Consider the following 16,373-nt stretch of genomic DNA (forward strand, 5'->3'; position numbering starts at 1 on the left):
ATGGGAGCCTCGAACCTGGAGTCCCCATTGATCATTGAAAGATGATGGCACCATGATGCAGATCTCCATTGTCTCACCAGGGTACCTGGCATGCACAGTGACAGTGTGATGATTTTAACTAATGACATGTCCTTGTTCTCCCTTTTAGATTCACCAGCAGGCGTCTGATCTGCAGACCCCGAAGGGCCACCCCTGACACCGGAAGACCACCGGGCGTCGTTTTAACCTGCGTCACACCCGCTCTCTGAAGAAGGCTCCAGTGTAGGTACCAGCACTTCGGTGGGCAATAGGGTGGCAGCTAGTAACTTGGTGCACATCGGTGAGGGCACTTCACAATTGCTTGAGGTGCAGGCAGAGGCAGAGAGTGCCGAGGGAACCGGCAGTCGGAGGACTGCTGGTGACCAGGCCGATGCTCAGTCGAAAGCTGATGATGAGTCTCTGGAGTCATCCATTAAGCTGTGGATGCTGGAGACCCAGCTAGATGTGTGGGATGATCTGGCGGAGATCCACGAGGGTCTGCATGCTCTGGTCTCCGTGATGGAGGAGTCCATATGGAGTGTGAGTACTGCGTTGATCGTCGAAGGTGAGTGCGCTGCCTCCTCCATTGAGAGAGTGCCTACTCTCATGGAGAGGCAGCTGCAGGGACAGATGAGTGGTTCCTGGGTTTGCACTTGGACCTGCAAGCCCTCACACAGGCAATGACCTCAGGTGTTCAGTGTTAATGTGGGAGATGGATGAGGCACCCAGTAACCCAGCAAGGTGCCCGTCCATCAATGATATGCAGGGAGGTCCACAGCAACTTCACGTTTGTACACCAGCTGCCTGTTATCCCCTGCGGGCTCCTCTCAGGGCACTCTGGATGACGACAGCAGCTCCTCTGCCCCTTCGCCAGTGACCATGGCATCTGATGAGGCTGCGATGACTGAGGAGATGCCAGGCGTGGCACTGGCTGCTCCTTCCAAGGTGGGGCCAACACAGGCTCCGCTGGCCAGAGGACAACCGCCAAGGTCATCAAGGCCAACAGGACAGCAGAGTCAGCAGGCTGTCTCCAGTGCCAGTGCCAGCAAGGAGGGAGCACCTGGACGTAGCACTTGAAAATATAAGATAAAGGCACCATGGGCACCAGAGGGACAGGTCACGGGTGATTTTGTGTTCATTTATGTTTACTTTATCAATCCTGGTCTGGGAATGAAGACCAGAGAAGTTTATGTAAATAGTTTGGAATTGTCAAAATGAGATAAATTTTGTTTCTGTCGTCATGGCCTGGCCAAGCTTCACCTTTTTATTTTATTGGTGCAGTGTAAGCCAGTATGTAATGCTGGACGTAGGTGGCTCTGAACTTTATTGCACAGACACTGACTGTTCTTTGTGTTCAAATGAAAGGGTCCTTTCAGACATCCAGGATGGAGACGGCAGCCCTGGCATGCAGGTGAAGCTGATCTTTAGTAGCCTAGCTGTAGGAGCGTTGGATCAAAGGGTCCCTGGTGTCCCTGCCTCCCTGCAGGTTACCGAGGTCTGGCTCCACGTCCTCAGCGTTCTCTTCATCATCATCATCTTCGGACTCACTACTGGACTCATCATCTGTGGCCTGTGCAGCTGTATCAAGATCCCTTTCCTCCAATGGGTACCCCCTTGCCAATGCCAGATTGAGGAGAGTGCAGCATGCAACCACGATCAGTGACACCTGTGGGGTATTGTAGTTCTCCCCCTGAACGTTCCAGGCATTGGAAGCACATCTTGAGGAGACCGATGGCCCTTTCTACCACTGCCCTCATGGAGGCATGACTCGTAATGCTTCTCTGCCTCTGTTCTTGGGTGGCAGGGAGGCATCATGAGCCACTTCTTCAACAGATAGCCCTTGTCACCCAGCAGCCATCCATCCAGTCAGGCTGGGGCACTGAAGAGCCTTGGCACCTGGGAGTGTCTCATGATGTAAGCATCATGGGAGCTGCCAGGGTATCTTGCACAGACTTGCAGAGTATGCATCCTGTGATCACACACTATCTGCACGTTCATGGAGTGGAATCCCTTCCTGTTGATGAAGGCACCCGGCTGACCCGCTGGTGCCTTGATGGTCACATGTGTACAGTTGATTGCACCCTGGACGCACAGGAAGCCAGCAATGGCTGCAAAGCATCTGGCTCGCTCAGCCTGGCTGGCCTCGTCTGTATGGAAATGAATAAATGTCATTACCCGTCAGAACAGAGCTTCTGTTACCAGCTCAATGGAACTGTGGACAGCTGATTGGGAAACTCCACACAGATCCCCCACTGAGCCCTGGAAGGAGCCGGAGGCATAGAAGCTGAGGGTCACTGTGACCTTCAGAGCCACTGACATTGGGTGTCCACCCACACAGTCGGAGCTGATCTCAGGCCCAATCACCTGGCAAATGGAGGTCACGCTTTCCCTTGAGAAGCAGAGCCTCATTCGGCATTGCACTTCAGACATATTGAGGTAGTTGCATCACCGCCTGTAAACCCTGGCAGCAGGTTAGTGGTGTCTTCTGCGGCCCCTTCTGCCTTGCACTACCTGCTGGTCTTCCGCCTCTTGTGCCTGCGCCGCTCCTCCCATAGGTCCCTCCCCTGGAGGCTGTATTGGGACACCTGGCCTCCTCTCCGTTTTACCCCTCTCTCCCTTCTCAGAGGAGATGCCACCAGTGGCAACCACAATCCCCAGGGTAAGGGAAGGCTGTCTGATACCTGGAAGGGTCCACACGGTCTAAATCCTCTGGGGGCCTGGCAGACAGCAATGAGTTCTGAAATGAAGCCTGGAAATGTTATCAATGAAGCCCCAAACAGACACCAAGCTGTCAAGTATCAATAAGCAACCAGCAGCAAACGATCTCCAAAACTGCTCACTACACACACTGGCAATACTGCTGACCCTTCTTATCCCACCCTTGGGTGAGATTTGTGAAAATGTCGGCTAACTGCCTCCCCATTTTGCCCGTGTGATGAGCAGAAAATCACACAGGCAAGGAAAAATCTCAGTCAGTTGGACTGTTAAGGGCCTTAAGTGCCTTGTTAATTAATGGCGGGTGCCGCTCCAACACCCGTGCACACCCGCTGAGTGAAATATTGCAAGGGAAGTGAGGGTTGCTGGATCCAGGAGATAAGTGCCTTTTCCCATGACTAGACATCTCCTGACTCTTGCATCTACCTGCAACTACTCCTACAAAGTCTTCAACCTCCATCTCGAGGGTCGGATTTTCAATTGCCCACAGGGGCAAGTTCGGGTATGGGCACACTTTGAAAATCGCGCACTTGTATGGCACAGTCTTCCGATGCCTCGGGAACGTGCTGCAATTTTTAAAGGGAAGGGTGGGGGTGTGGAGGTGGCAACCCTCACGTCTCGATTTAACTGGCTGTTAAGCTCATTGAAGAGCTTGTTAATGGAGGGGGACAGAATCAATCTTTCAATGTTAACAACAGGAAGGGTGAAAAATCTGGGATACATTAGTGCACAGCTATCGGAAGTAGAATGTTGATCATAAAAAAGGAACATTCAAACTGAGGTGCTTATGTCATTGGCAGAAAGCTCTCATTGTTTGGTCAGAGTAGCTAGAGTACCTGAGGTGGAGCATTTGGGCACTTGTTTGGACTGTGAGGCTGCTGGCCCAGCGATTTTTTTTTATTTGTTCATGGGACATGGGTGTCACTAGTTAGGCCAGCATTTATTGCCCATCCCTGTGCCCTTGTTCAGAGGCAAAGTCACATGTAGGCTAGACTGGGTAAGGACAGCAGATTTCTGAAACAGATGGATTTTTACAACAATGGTTTCATGGTCATCATCAGATGACCCAGATTTTTATTGAATTCAAATTTCACCACCTGCTGTGGTGGGATTCAAATCTAGGTCCCCAGAGCATTACCCTGGGTCTCTGGAATATCAGTCCAGTATGCAATACCACTATGCCACCGCCTCTCCTAGCCACCACTTGACTTTGAAAGTCGCTCTGGAGCTAGTTCCCAACTCCAGGCCCCGTCCGACACTGTTGATGGAATGTCAAAACTGTTTCCAAGCCAATTAGGGCCTTTGCCTTTAAAAATCATGTTCCATCACTAACTCTGACACAACGCAGTGTCAGGCCCCGGGTATGATCCATTGGCTTTCTGATCCTGGATTGAAAATCCAGCCTGAGGTCTCTGATTTCCCCCAAAGGATTCCGATCTCCTCCCCAAGGCCTCTAATTCCCCAGGCCTCCTATCTTTGACCAACCCCCTATCCCCATTATCAGGATCAAAGTCTCCCTACGCAAGCCTGAGATTGCCCCACTCTCCTCCAACACCCCCCTCCACCCCAGTGCACAAAGCTGTTCACTTCTGCAGTCAGGATGGACCCGACCCCAAGAACGGTCCACACGGCAACCCCCACTCCCGGATTGATTTTCAGATCACCCCAGTCCTCTAGCCTCTTCTCCAGCATCCCCGCCCCAAGCCTGTCAGGCCAGCTTCTGGGTGGGAACCTGTCAGTGATGTCAGACTCACACTGCGGTGTTCTCCACTGTGTGTGGGAAACCTCAGTTTCCAAGTTCCCCCCACCTTCCCCCATGTTTCCTTGCCTCCCAGTATCAGCTGATTCATTGAAAAAAATGAGGTTGAGGCCAACAAATCATCATTGTTGAATCAGAGAAATGAGTAAGACATGGACCGAAATACGCTTAAATTTTAAAAAGTTAACATCCATTATAAAATTAAATAATGTTTGACTTATTAGCTATAACTTCATTCATTTCAATGGTTCAGCTTCCTTCAGAGGCTTGGTCACAGATCCTTTTTTTTCATATTCTTTTCATGGGATATTGGCTAGGCCAATATTTGTTTCCCTTCCCGAATTGCCCTTGAGAAGGTGGTGGTGAGCCACCTTCTTGAACCGTTGCAGTCCATGTGGTGTAGTTACACGCACAGCGAAATATTTCCAAGTCAGGATGGTGACTTGGGAGGGGAACTTGCAGGTGATGGTGTTCCCATGTGTTTGCTGCCCTTGCCCATCTAGATGGTAGAGGTCATGGTTTTGGAAGGTGCTGTCTAAGGAGCCTTGGTGAGTTCCTCCAGTGCATCTTGTAGATATTACTAGTGCTGCCACTGTTCATTGGTGGTGGAGGAAATGAATGTTTGTGGATGGGGTGCCAATCAAGCGGGCTGCTTTGTCCTGGATAGTTTTGGGCTACTTGAGTGTTGTTGGAGCTGCACTCATCCAGGCAATTGGAGAGTGTTCCATCACTCTCCTGACTTGTGCCTTCTAGATGGTGGACAGGCTTTGGGCGGTCAGGAGAGAGGATACTCTCTGCAGAATTCCCAGCCTCTGACCTGCTCTTATAGTCACAGTATTTACACGGCTAGTCCAGTTCAGCTTCTGGTCAATGGTAACCCCCAGGATATTGATGGTGGGAGATTCAGCGACGGTAATGCCATTGAATGTCAAGGAGAGATGGTTGGATTCTCTCTTGCTGGAGATGGTCATTGCCTGGCACTTGTGTGGCATGAATGTTACTTGCTCCTTATCAGTCCAAGCCTGAATGTTGCCCGGGTCTTGCTGCATATGGGCACGGACTGCTTCATTTACAGAATTCCGCTGTCGGGAAGGTTTATCATGTGCAGGCGCGAACCAGGATTGGCTGCCCACAGCACGACAGTGGGCAGCCCGTTAAGCTGGGTATGAACTCGATTAAGTCCAATTTTGCCAGCATGCTGGCATTTTGCCACCACTGGACTGGCCTCTTGCCATATGCAGAAGCTGCCATCTCCATCGAAGCAGTCTACCTGTGTCAAGTCACGGTGGGGTTGGGGTGGGTGCCATCGGAGCCAGAGGGGTAATCATCCCAGAGTTGCATCAAGTATGGTAGCAAGTGTGAGAAACGCTGTGTTACTTGCTGGCTGCAATGGCGATTTATGTGTTGTTTCATCCACTTCCCGTCTCATTAATTATGCAGCCATGCACACAGGAAACATGTCATCTCGTTGGCAGGCAGCCTCTGAATCACCCACCACGTCATTACGTTATTGTTTCCTCGCTCCAGGTGCCATTTCTAAACTGCAGCTATGCACACAGTTCTCAATGCTCGCAGCCCAGGACTGCTGTAGTGAAGACATCGCCCCGAAAGCGAAAAGGATTTTAGTGACCGGTCACTGGAATGCCATTTAGAGGCCTGCCATGATATCCTCCACCCCCGCTCTGGCTGCAGGAGGCCCAGCAATCTCACCACTCTGGCTTGGGAGGTGGTGGCAGTGGTGATCAGTGCCAGTGCTGCACAGAAGAGGTTGGCCATTTAGTGCAGAAAGAGGATGAATGATCTCATCTGTGCCGCCAGGGTAAGGCAACCATCTCATTACTCTCAACTCACACACTCACAAGCCCATCACACATTCACTAGCTTCTCATTCACTGCCAGCTCAAGGAACATCACCACCCACTCTCTCTCACACACTCTCACATGTCCATCTGGCCTCATCTCCTCTGGAGACTGCTGCCTGTGCCCTCTCCCTCATGAGGCCACTTGCACAGATCAACATGTGACCCCACACACATCTGGGATACCCCCTTCCCCAGTACAGCCCTCGTCCTGAAGCCTTTTCCCTTGCCTGAGGCCACTTCTCCCCCTTCCCAAGCAAGACCTAGCCCTGCAGCCATTGAAAAGCCACCCCGGCCTTATAGCTGGTCTGGTAGGTAGACACCTGCCCGTGAGCCCCACTAAACGTGGTATGGTGCTGCCTGTGAAGCCTGACGTTGATGACCACAAGTGGTGCCTGAAGTAAGGTAGGCAAACTAACCTCGAAGTGCAGCTTGCTAGGTGCATGTCGCTTACGTACATTTGTGAAACACGTCAGCGTGCAGTCATGGCAATGTGCCTGGATGATCCAGCATGGGGGGGAATGATTCAGGTGAGCAGGTCTTATAATGAGATGCTAAAGTATTGAAGTTAGGTTCCCGATGTGCGGAGGCAGGAAACGTGGCCCACCATTGATGGGTGGAGCAGATGATCGCAAACTGGTTTTACGACGACCGATTTTTGCAATCTCCCGATATTTTCCGCCCCCGCCTGCTATGACATGCGCTGCAAATGGGAGCAGACGATTCCGCCCAGATCCTCCTTGCCACACAGAGGGCGTGTTGGCTGGAAAGGCTCAAGCAATGCACACAAGGGGAGTTTGCTGTACACTCCGTTTGGTCTTGTGGCGTTGTCGCTAATAATTTTAACTCTAAATACATGCCTCCAAAGATGCTTCCATGTTGAGACACCCTTACAGTCTCCGATCTGCCTCAGCAGTGCCCACATCTCCCAGTGGGCTTGCTGAGGCTGCAGGACTGCCTGTCCTTCTGATTGGAACATCAGAATCAACAGCCTGTCCCCTGTTCTTAATTGGATGGTGAGTGTGGAGGCGCCAATTAGGAGGCTGCCTTCAGGAATATTGTGTCTTGGGCACGTTGACAGTAAGTGCATGGAAGGAACCTCACTTGCTCCTAACAGAGGGATCCCGAAGCCCATGGGGAAATCCAACCTTAAGTGTCAGATTGACTTAATGGCAATACTTTTACCACTGGGCCAGATTGTCGTGGATACAGGCTCCAGCTCAGGACATAATTAGGCTAACACTTCAGTGCAGTACTGCGTGCTGTAATGTGATGCAGCCAATTAAGTAACTTCTTGAAGAGCTTGAAAATGTGGCCTATTCTTTCCCCCTCCACAAGTTTGGGTTGAAGCTCCAGCAGAGCAGCACTTTAGCCAGTTCTGCCGGTGCTCCACTGACCTGGGCATACTTCCTGACCCAGGGTCACTTGCTTATAGGGAGTTGGCTTCCTACCCTTGGTTGGAGAGTTTTGTCAGCTTTAAAATGGAAAGTTGTATTGCAAGAGAATGCCTGTTTTACAAAATATTCTTTATTGCCAACTGCTATGTGTTGGTTGTGATTGGCTAAGGAACAGTTGCGGAGATATAAATATGCCTGTAAAACAACTAGTTTATTGTATGAACATAACTATTTACAGATTTTAAAAAATTCATTCATGGGATGTGGGCATCGCAGGCTAGGTCAGCATTTATTGCCCATCCCTAATTGCCCTTGCAAAGCTAGTGTGAGCTGCCTTCTTGAACCGCTTAAGTCCATGTGGTGTGGGTACACCCACAGTGCTGTTAGGGAGAGTGTTCCAGGATTTTGGCCCAGCGACAGTGAAGAAATGGCGATATATTTCTAAGCCAGGATGGTGAGTGACTTGGAGGGGAACTTCCAGGTGGTGGTGTTCCCATTTATCTGCTGCCCTTGTCCTTCCAGATGGTAGTGTTCATGGGTTTGGAAGGTGCTGTCTAAGGAGCCTTGGTGAGTTCCTCCAGTGCATCTTGTAGATGGTACACACTGCTGCTACTGTGTGTTGATAGTGGAGGGAGTGAATGTTTGTGGATGGGATGCCAATCAAGTGGGCTGCTTTGTCCTGGATAGTGTCAAGCTTCTTGAGTGTTGTTGCAGCTGCACTCATCCAGGCAAGTGGAGAGTATTCCATCACATTCCTGACCTTGTGGATGGTGGACAGACTTTGGGGAGTCAGGAGGTGAGTTACTCACCACAGGATTCCTAGACTCCGACCTGCCCTTGTAGCCGCAGTATTTATATGGCTAGTTCAGTTCAGATTCTGGTCAATGGTAACACCCAGGATGTAGATAGGGGGGGATTCAGCAGCGCAGATGTTTGCAGACCTCCAATCCTCTGGGACCTCACCTGTATCTTTGGAAAATGATCCTCAGGGTATCTGCTATTTCCTCCCTGTCTTCCTTTAACAGCCTGGGATATAATCCATCTGGCCCTGGTGATTTATCTACCGTCAAAGATGCCAGCCCCCCCAATACTTCCTCTCTCACTATGCTTATTGTCTATAGTATTTCACACTCTTTAACTAGAATGTTTGCATCATCCCTCTCCTTAGTGAAGACAGAGACTAAGCACTCATTGAGAACCCTGCCCACATCTTCTGCATCAACCCACAAGTTACCATGTACATCTCTGATAGGCTCTACCTTTTCCTTAGTTATTCCCTTGCCTTTAATGTACTGGTAAAACATCTTAGGATTTTCTTTGATTTTACCTGCCAATGTTTTCATATCCTCTCTTCACTTTCTTAATCTCCCTTTTCACTTCACCCCTGTACTTTCTATACTCCTCTAGGCTTTCTATTGTATTAAGTCTTTTATGGCTGTCATAAGCTTTCTTTTTCTGCCCTGTCTTGGCCTGTATACTTCTGGATAACCAGGGGGTGCAGGGTTTGGCAGTACCAGCCTTTTTCTTTTTGGGGACATGTCTACACTGTGCCTGTAGAATCTCGCCTTTGAATGCCCCCAACTGAGTTGACACAATTTTTCCTTCTAACAGCTGTATCCAGTCCACTCTCACTAGCTCACCTCTCAGCTTTGTAAAATTTGTCTTCCCCCAGTTTAGAACTTTTACTCCTGCTCTATCTTTGTCCTTTCCCATAATGATGCTAAATCTAATTATATTATGATCACTATCTCCAAAGTGGTCCCCCACTGTTACTTCATCCACTTGCCCAGCTTCATTTCCTAACACTAAATCTAGAATTGTGCCCCCTCTCAGGCTTAATATGTGCTGGCTAAAATATGTCTTGCTGCATTTGGACATGGATATGAGGAGTCACGAATGGTGCTGAACATTGTGCAATCATTAGTGAACATCCCCATTTCTGACCTTATGATAGAAAGAAGGTCGTTGATGAAGCAGCTGAAGATGGTTGGGCCTTGGGCACTGCCCTGAGGAACTCCTGCAGTGATGTCCTGGAACTGAGGTGATTGACTTCCAACAACCACAATCATCTTCCTTTGTGCTATGTATGACTCCAACCAGTTGAGAGTTTTCCCCCTGATTCCCATTGACTCCAGCTTTGCTAGGGCTCCTTGATGCCACACTTGGTCAAATGCTGCCTTGATGTCAAGGGCAGTCACTCTCACCTCACCTCAGAAGTTCAGCTCTTTTGTCCTTGTTTGAATCAAGGCTGTGATGAGGTCAGGAGCTGAGTGACCCTGCCAGAACCCAAACTGAGTGTCAGTGAGCAGGTTATTGCTAAGCAAGTGCCGCTTGATAGCACTGTCGACCCCATTCATCACTTTACTGTTGATCAAGAGTAGATTGATGGGGCGATAATTGGCTCAGTTGGATTTGTCCTGCTTTTTGTGTACAGGGCATTACTGGGCAATTTACCACATAGCCGGGTAGATGCCAGTGTTGGAACTGTACTAGAACAGCTTGGCTAGGGATGTGGCAAGTTTTGGAGCACAAGTCTTCAGTACTATTGCCGGAATATTGTCAGGGCCCATAGCCTTTGCAGTATCCAGTACCTTCAGCCGTTTCTTGATATCACGTGGAGTGAAGTGAATTGGCTGAAGACTTGTATCTGTGATGCTGGAAAAGGCTGAGATGGATCATCCACTCGGCACTTCTGGCTGAAGATTGTTACAAATGCTTCAGCCTTATCTTTTGCACTGATCATTGAGGATGGGGATATACAAGATTACAGATATTGCCAGTCTCAGCCATAAGCTTTCTTCTTTTAGCCTCTTGGTCATGTGACTCTCCCTAACATCATCATGTGGGCGATACTGTTTCTCCAGTCTCACACATTAACCCTTTCAGCCCTGAACACCCCAATACTACATCTCCCCCAAAGTCTTTATCAAAATATATTTTACATTTATATTTACATGCTGCTCCTTCTTCCCCCAAATCTCTGACTTCATAGGTTTAATCTGTCTGGAGGCTTTACGACACTTGGTAATCATGTCCTTGTGAGCTTTGGAAGGTCAGTCGTCTCCCATTGGACTTCTATGCTTTGACTTGGTTGGTTTCATTAAGAGTTGAAGAATCTGGTTCATTGTCAGTTTAACTCTCAACATCTGGTTCTCCCAAATGTATAATGGAAGCTTCCCTTATCTGGATCTCGACTTGATCCTCTTCTTCCTCTCCTTATCGTTATACCTATCTCGATCCATTGTTTCTCTCTCATGGTTGGATTTTGTGGGTTTATCCCTTTCTTTACATTTACTATGTTTCCTGTCCTTGTTTGTTGAGTTTACCCTGGATCCATTTGGTCCTTTGTGGTTTCATCCACCATTCTTAACTTCTTGAGCGATGCCTCCTTGTAGGCTCCGGTTCATAAAGTCTTGAGGAATCCTGGACTGGTCCCTCTGGAGATAATTGTGTGGGCAAGACAGGAAGCTGTGAGGAAGGCACTTGATCAACACCATGCTGTCCCTCAAATTTCAGCAACCTTGTGTAGCAGGAAGGTCAGTGTCCTCCAACGTGGAAGAAGTGGACATCGCCTGGTTTGGTTCTGTCTCTGGTTCTGGACATCTTTGACTGCTTGCATCCTGGATTACCATTATTGGTGGATGGATGAGTGTGGATGCACTTACCAAGGGATCACTTCTGTCAGATGAATGTGGTATTGTACCAGTTTATTCTATCACCTGGATTTCAGCTTCCACTCTCTTTGCTGACACACAGATTGACGAAGGGTCATGGTTCCATTCAGGTACTCATTGGTCCAATTGGTTCGTTACCGCTGCAGTAAGAATGAGTTTACTCTCTGTCTCCTGGACATCTTCTTGGAAAACGGCTGGATTATCGGCCTCAGTGAAGAATGTCAACAAATCAGCAACAAAGTGCAAATCCAAGTCATCAGAGCATTTGGATGATTTGAGGGGCTCCGATTTGGTATAATTGAAGACTGTCAGTTCATTGCCGTCTTCCGCTGTTTTGATGAGGTTGAGATCGACATGGGCATTTCGGCTCAAAAGAGAAAATTCCTGATTTTTGAATGTTGCCAATATGTGTTTGTTCCTGTACTGGAGCTTGCAAAGTACCTTTGACCTGGAGCTTGATTCTTCCTGGACCATATAACTGGGTCATAGATGGCTTCAGGCATTGTTTTATAAGCCATTGTTCTTTATCGGACAGGAGTATTACATGTGCTCCTGTATCCACTTTAAAATTAGTGATGTGCCCATTGACATAAATATGCACATTCTGGAAAGTAATTCTGGGATCTTTGATCTTGCCTAGGAAACATTGCTGTTCCTCTTTTTGATAAGTCTCCTCCATTTCATTAATGGATTTTTGTGTCAAGATTCTCTCATGTTCCTCTGTGTATCTAGAGGTTTTATTTCTGCACTTCTTTCCAAAGTGTCCAACCCTTTTACAATGAAAGCATTCTGCAGTGTTTGCAGGACACTGTTCTCGACTGTGGGGCTTTTAGGTGCCATAGCACTGGCATGTTTTACTGGCATCTTGAGCTTTTGTTCCATAAGGTCTTTTCTGCCCCAGAGTGCCTTTGACATTCTTTTGTTTAATAAGCTGTACTGTCATTGGGGGCTTTCTGAACCATGGTTTGTCTCCCCCTCTCAATATGGCTCTATTTTGCTGATGGACCTCTGATTGTCTTACTAAATGCATCACCTTCTCCAAAGTTAAGTCTGCTTTAGATTGCAGTAGGTCAGAAAGGGTGTCATCAGTTATCACGACTAGATGTGATCCCACATCAGCTCAGATTTAAGATCACCATATTCACAACCTTCGGCCAGTCAGTACAGGTCATTGATAAAGGCATTTACTGGTTCACCAGGCTTCTGGGCCCTTTTGTTAAACTTTCTAATATCTTGTTACTCCATAGCTTAAAATAATTATCAAAAGCTTTTCAGATCTCTTTGAATTTGTCTGATGTTTCATTGATGCATTGTCTTGCTAATGCATCATCAGCAATTGGTCCAATAGTGTACAATAATGTATTGACTTGCTCAGCTCTGATTTATTGTTTAATCTGGATGCAATTCTGAATCTGAAAAATCCCTTCCTCCATAGTGCCCAATTCTGTGTCTGATCTGGCCCTTCCATGTGCCCAAATTGGTCCGGTAAGGTCAATTTGGAATCCATAGCTATTTTAAGCTCTTAGGAAGTCTGCCTGGATTTTTTAAACTTCTGTTGCAGTAAAGGAGCTTTCCTGTGCTGATCACGCTTTCGCTGATACCCGCTGTGGTCACTGAGCCTCTTTGGTAGTCGGTCGTAAACTTTGCAGAATTTTGATAATAATCAGTGGGAGTAATTATTAAGGCCAGCTTACTGCTTTCCTCCTGTTGGAGAATTGTTTTGAGCAGTCGTTTTTATTTTCAATTGCTGCCACGTGGTTGCCATATGTAATGGTGCTGAACTCAGACCCTTGGTGATTTTAAACAGTCTTACCGAAATCTTCAGTTTTGGCTCCTTTTTTCAGGTCAGACTCATAAACTTCTTTAAAGTTGATTTTCGGAGATTTTGGGATCCCACTGCTGCAACCATGTTGTATGTTGGTTTTGACTGGCTAAGGAATGGTTGTAGAGACATAGATATGTCTGAACAATAACTGGCTTATTGTATGAACATAACTATTTACAGATATACAAGATTATAGGTATTGGCAGCCTAAGCCATGAGCTTACTCCTTCTTGCCTCTTAATCATTCTCTGTTACGTCAACATGTGGGTGGTACTGTTCTCCAGTCCCACACATTAAGCCTTTTAGCCCGGAACACCCTAACACCGAGGGACTATACATTGGAATGCCCTGTTTTTTTGGCTATGGGGATCGTGATTTGTCACCTGCCCACACCCACGAGGGTCACAATGGGCAGCACGCAAATTTAGTGTACACAATAAAAGCATACTAAATTTATAGATACGTCTATAAATAATCTTCCCTGAATTCACTGGCAAAAATAGTTACACTTTTCTAAAATCTGGACATGATAATGATTATTCTATTTATGGAGTCAATTGTCTTCCTTTGTTGTCAGGTTCTTGAATCACTGCCTTGGTGCCCACTGTAACTGGACCCTGCTCTTCATCACCAGGCTGTGGATGAAGAGAGATGAGTGCCGTTGATTTTACAATCAGCAATTTACCCAGAGAATTCACCAACGGTTTGGATGATCTTTCAGCAAAGTAATAGCCCTCACCTCTCTCCATCTGCAGAGTACAGAATTAACCGTTAGATCCTGGAAGCAAGCTATATTCTTTTCTTGGCAAGTGGGTAGTACAGGCAATGCTGCTGTGCCATCCCTCATCACCCTGAGGGCTCTAAGAGTCACCGATGTAATGTGGAGTCCTGTCCATGAGCCACCAGATTATTAAAATTCAATTCCAAAATTTGGCAGTCTGCGATTTGACCTCATGACCTCTGAGTTGCTAGTCCAGTATTATGACCACTAGGATATCATATCTTTAATCTACTGACCTTTTTAACCTTTGCCTCCTTCAGCTTTTCCAAAGCAAGTTTGATCTTGTCAGCTTTTGCCCGGGCCTCTTGTTCTTCCTGCAAAACAGAAAAACATGGAAAAGGTCAGCGAATTCGTAAATTTTGGCATCAAGAAAATACTGAAACCTTTTTCTTCTTTCTGGGCTATACAATGGTTTTATCTTGCAATTTTTCCCTCCCCATTGCCACAGTGCAGTCAGAGAATCTGCTTCCAATCCTCTTGAGATAGAAATTATGGCATTGATTTTAACCTCACTTTCCCCTTACAGGCAGGAGAGGCATTAAAGTATCCAAATTGGACAACCCATATCCATACTTTAAATTTTAAAGTCCCGAAATCGGGCCAGAGACAAGGCTCCTGTAAAAGGCAGGTGACACCTAATTAGCATACCAAAGTCGCAGCCTGAAGATATCATCAGCATCACGAGTTAAATTTAATAATAAGCTAAGGGGAAGCCTGAACTGTGGGATTCCTGGCAGCTGATCCGAGACAAAAACTGTCCACCCACCAAGGTATGTGGCTCTTTTTAGCACTCATTGTGGGCCAGAAGCAGCAGGAATGCTCTCCCTCCAAGATACTCATGGAAATCTTCTTCCCCAGCCTGATTTCTGGCATCACCCAACTCTCCTAATCATCAAACAATGTTTTAGAAAGTTGTGGATTGCCTCAGCTGCTGGGGTGCAATTTGTCACAGCTGTCAAAATGTGAGCAGAGTTTTGAGAGCAGGTTCTTGGGTATGGATTGCCCTGAAACTCCTCAGTGAGTTGGGGCTCTTAATAGAAAGATTTATTTTTTATTTAATTTTTTATTTGGTTTTTATTCATCATTTTTCACCATCCTTTCAAACAGTGCTTTGTAGATCAAAATAGCTCGCTCCAAATTTTTTTGCTCATGTTACCTCTGGCTCTTCTGTCAATTACCTTAAACTTGTGTTCTTTAGTTACCAACCCCCCTGCCACTGGAAGCAGTTTCTCCTCACTTACTCTTTAGCAACACACTATATGGCCTGAATCTTCGGGTCTGTGAGTGGGGGCGGGCCACACTCGCCAAAGCGTAAAATGACACGTGGTGATGTTGGGCGTGCGTCATGACATCACCACGCGTCATTCCAGTCCTCAGTTCAGTGGGTGCGCAACACCTGCCGAACTGTCAAAGGCATATTAAGGCCATTAATTAACTAATTAAACTGCTTCTCAGGGCTGCCTGTCCAGCCTTAAGGTTGGTGGGCAGGCAAAGAGCCCAGGCGGCTTTTGCATTTTTCATGGAACCTCATTCACAGGAGGGAAGAGGTTTCATGAAGGTTTTATAACTTTAATAAAAATTTTCAATAAAATTCAGAGACATGTGCCAGCTCATGTGACACTGTCACATGAGGGGACATATCCAATTAATTTTTTCAAATCTTTTTTTCAGGTTTTCACAATAAAATAAATCTCCCTGTGGCACCTCCGTGCCTCAGGGAGGTTTCTGCGAGAAAGAGCGCAGGCCCCGACTCTCCCTCCTCCCCCCCGCCTGTTAGTGCTTCCAGGTGCATGTCACACTGGGCGGACCTTAATTGGCCCGCCCACATAAAATGGCGGCGCGCAACCGATTGTTGCCCACGATTAGCTGCGTGCTCGCGCCAGCTTTCGCCCAGCCCACATGATGGGGAGAAAAATCTCCCCTATGATTTTCAACACCTCTGAAATCTCTCCTTAACCTTCTCTGCTGTAAGGAGAACAAACCCAGTTTCTCTAGCCTCTTCACATAACTGTAGTCTCTGCTGCCATTCTAAAAAACCTCCTCCACATGCCCTGTAAGGCCTTGACACCCTCTATAAAGTGTGGCACCTAAAGCTGGAAGCAATACAAGCTCCTGTTTTACAAGCTGGTAAAGATCTTGCAAAGCTCTTTACTATAACAATGCAACCTCTTTAGGCTTCTTTATATAATCACTAACATGACGTGTAGAATTAACTGCCAGACTGGTAACTGTAAAACTCTGTTTTAAATAATCAGGCACTTGTTGTCAGTATAATTCTGGGGGCTTTCTGGGGCATTAATATGGGAAGCTAGTTCTCAACAGTTAATGCAAATATAGATATCAAT

At 47.2% G+C, this 16,373-nt stretch overlaps 1 protein-coding gene across 2 annotated transcripts in view; it reads right to left on the reverse strand.

Annotated features, from left to right (window-relative positions):
- Positions 1-16,373, reverse strand: part of apbb1ip (amyloid beta (A4) precursor protein-binding, family B, member 1 interacting protein) — a 172,775-nt gene that overhangs the window by 67,581 nt on the left and 88,821 nt on the right. For both annotated transcript variants that reach the window (XM_078538048.1, XM_078538054.1), the window contains exon 5: positions 14,265-14,342. In XM_078538048.1, the coding sequence (XP_078394174.1) occupies positions 14,265-14,342 (78 nt within the window). The remainder of the gene's footprint in view (positions 1-14,264; positions 14,343-16,373) is intronic.

Source organism: Cetorhinus maximus, chromosome 3 (genome assembly GCF_964194155.1).
Source record: "Cetorhinus maximus chromosome 3, sCetMax3.hap1.1, whole genome shotgun sequence".
NCBI classification, from domain to species: Eukaryota; Metazoa; Chordata; class Chondrichthyes; order Lamniformes; family Cetorhinidae; genus Cetorhinus; species Cetorhinus maximus.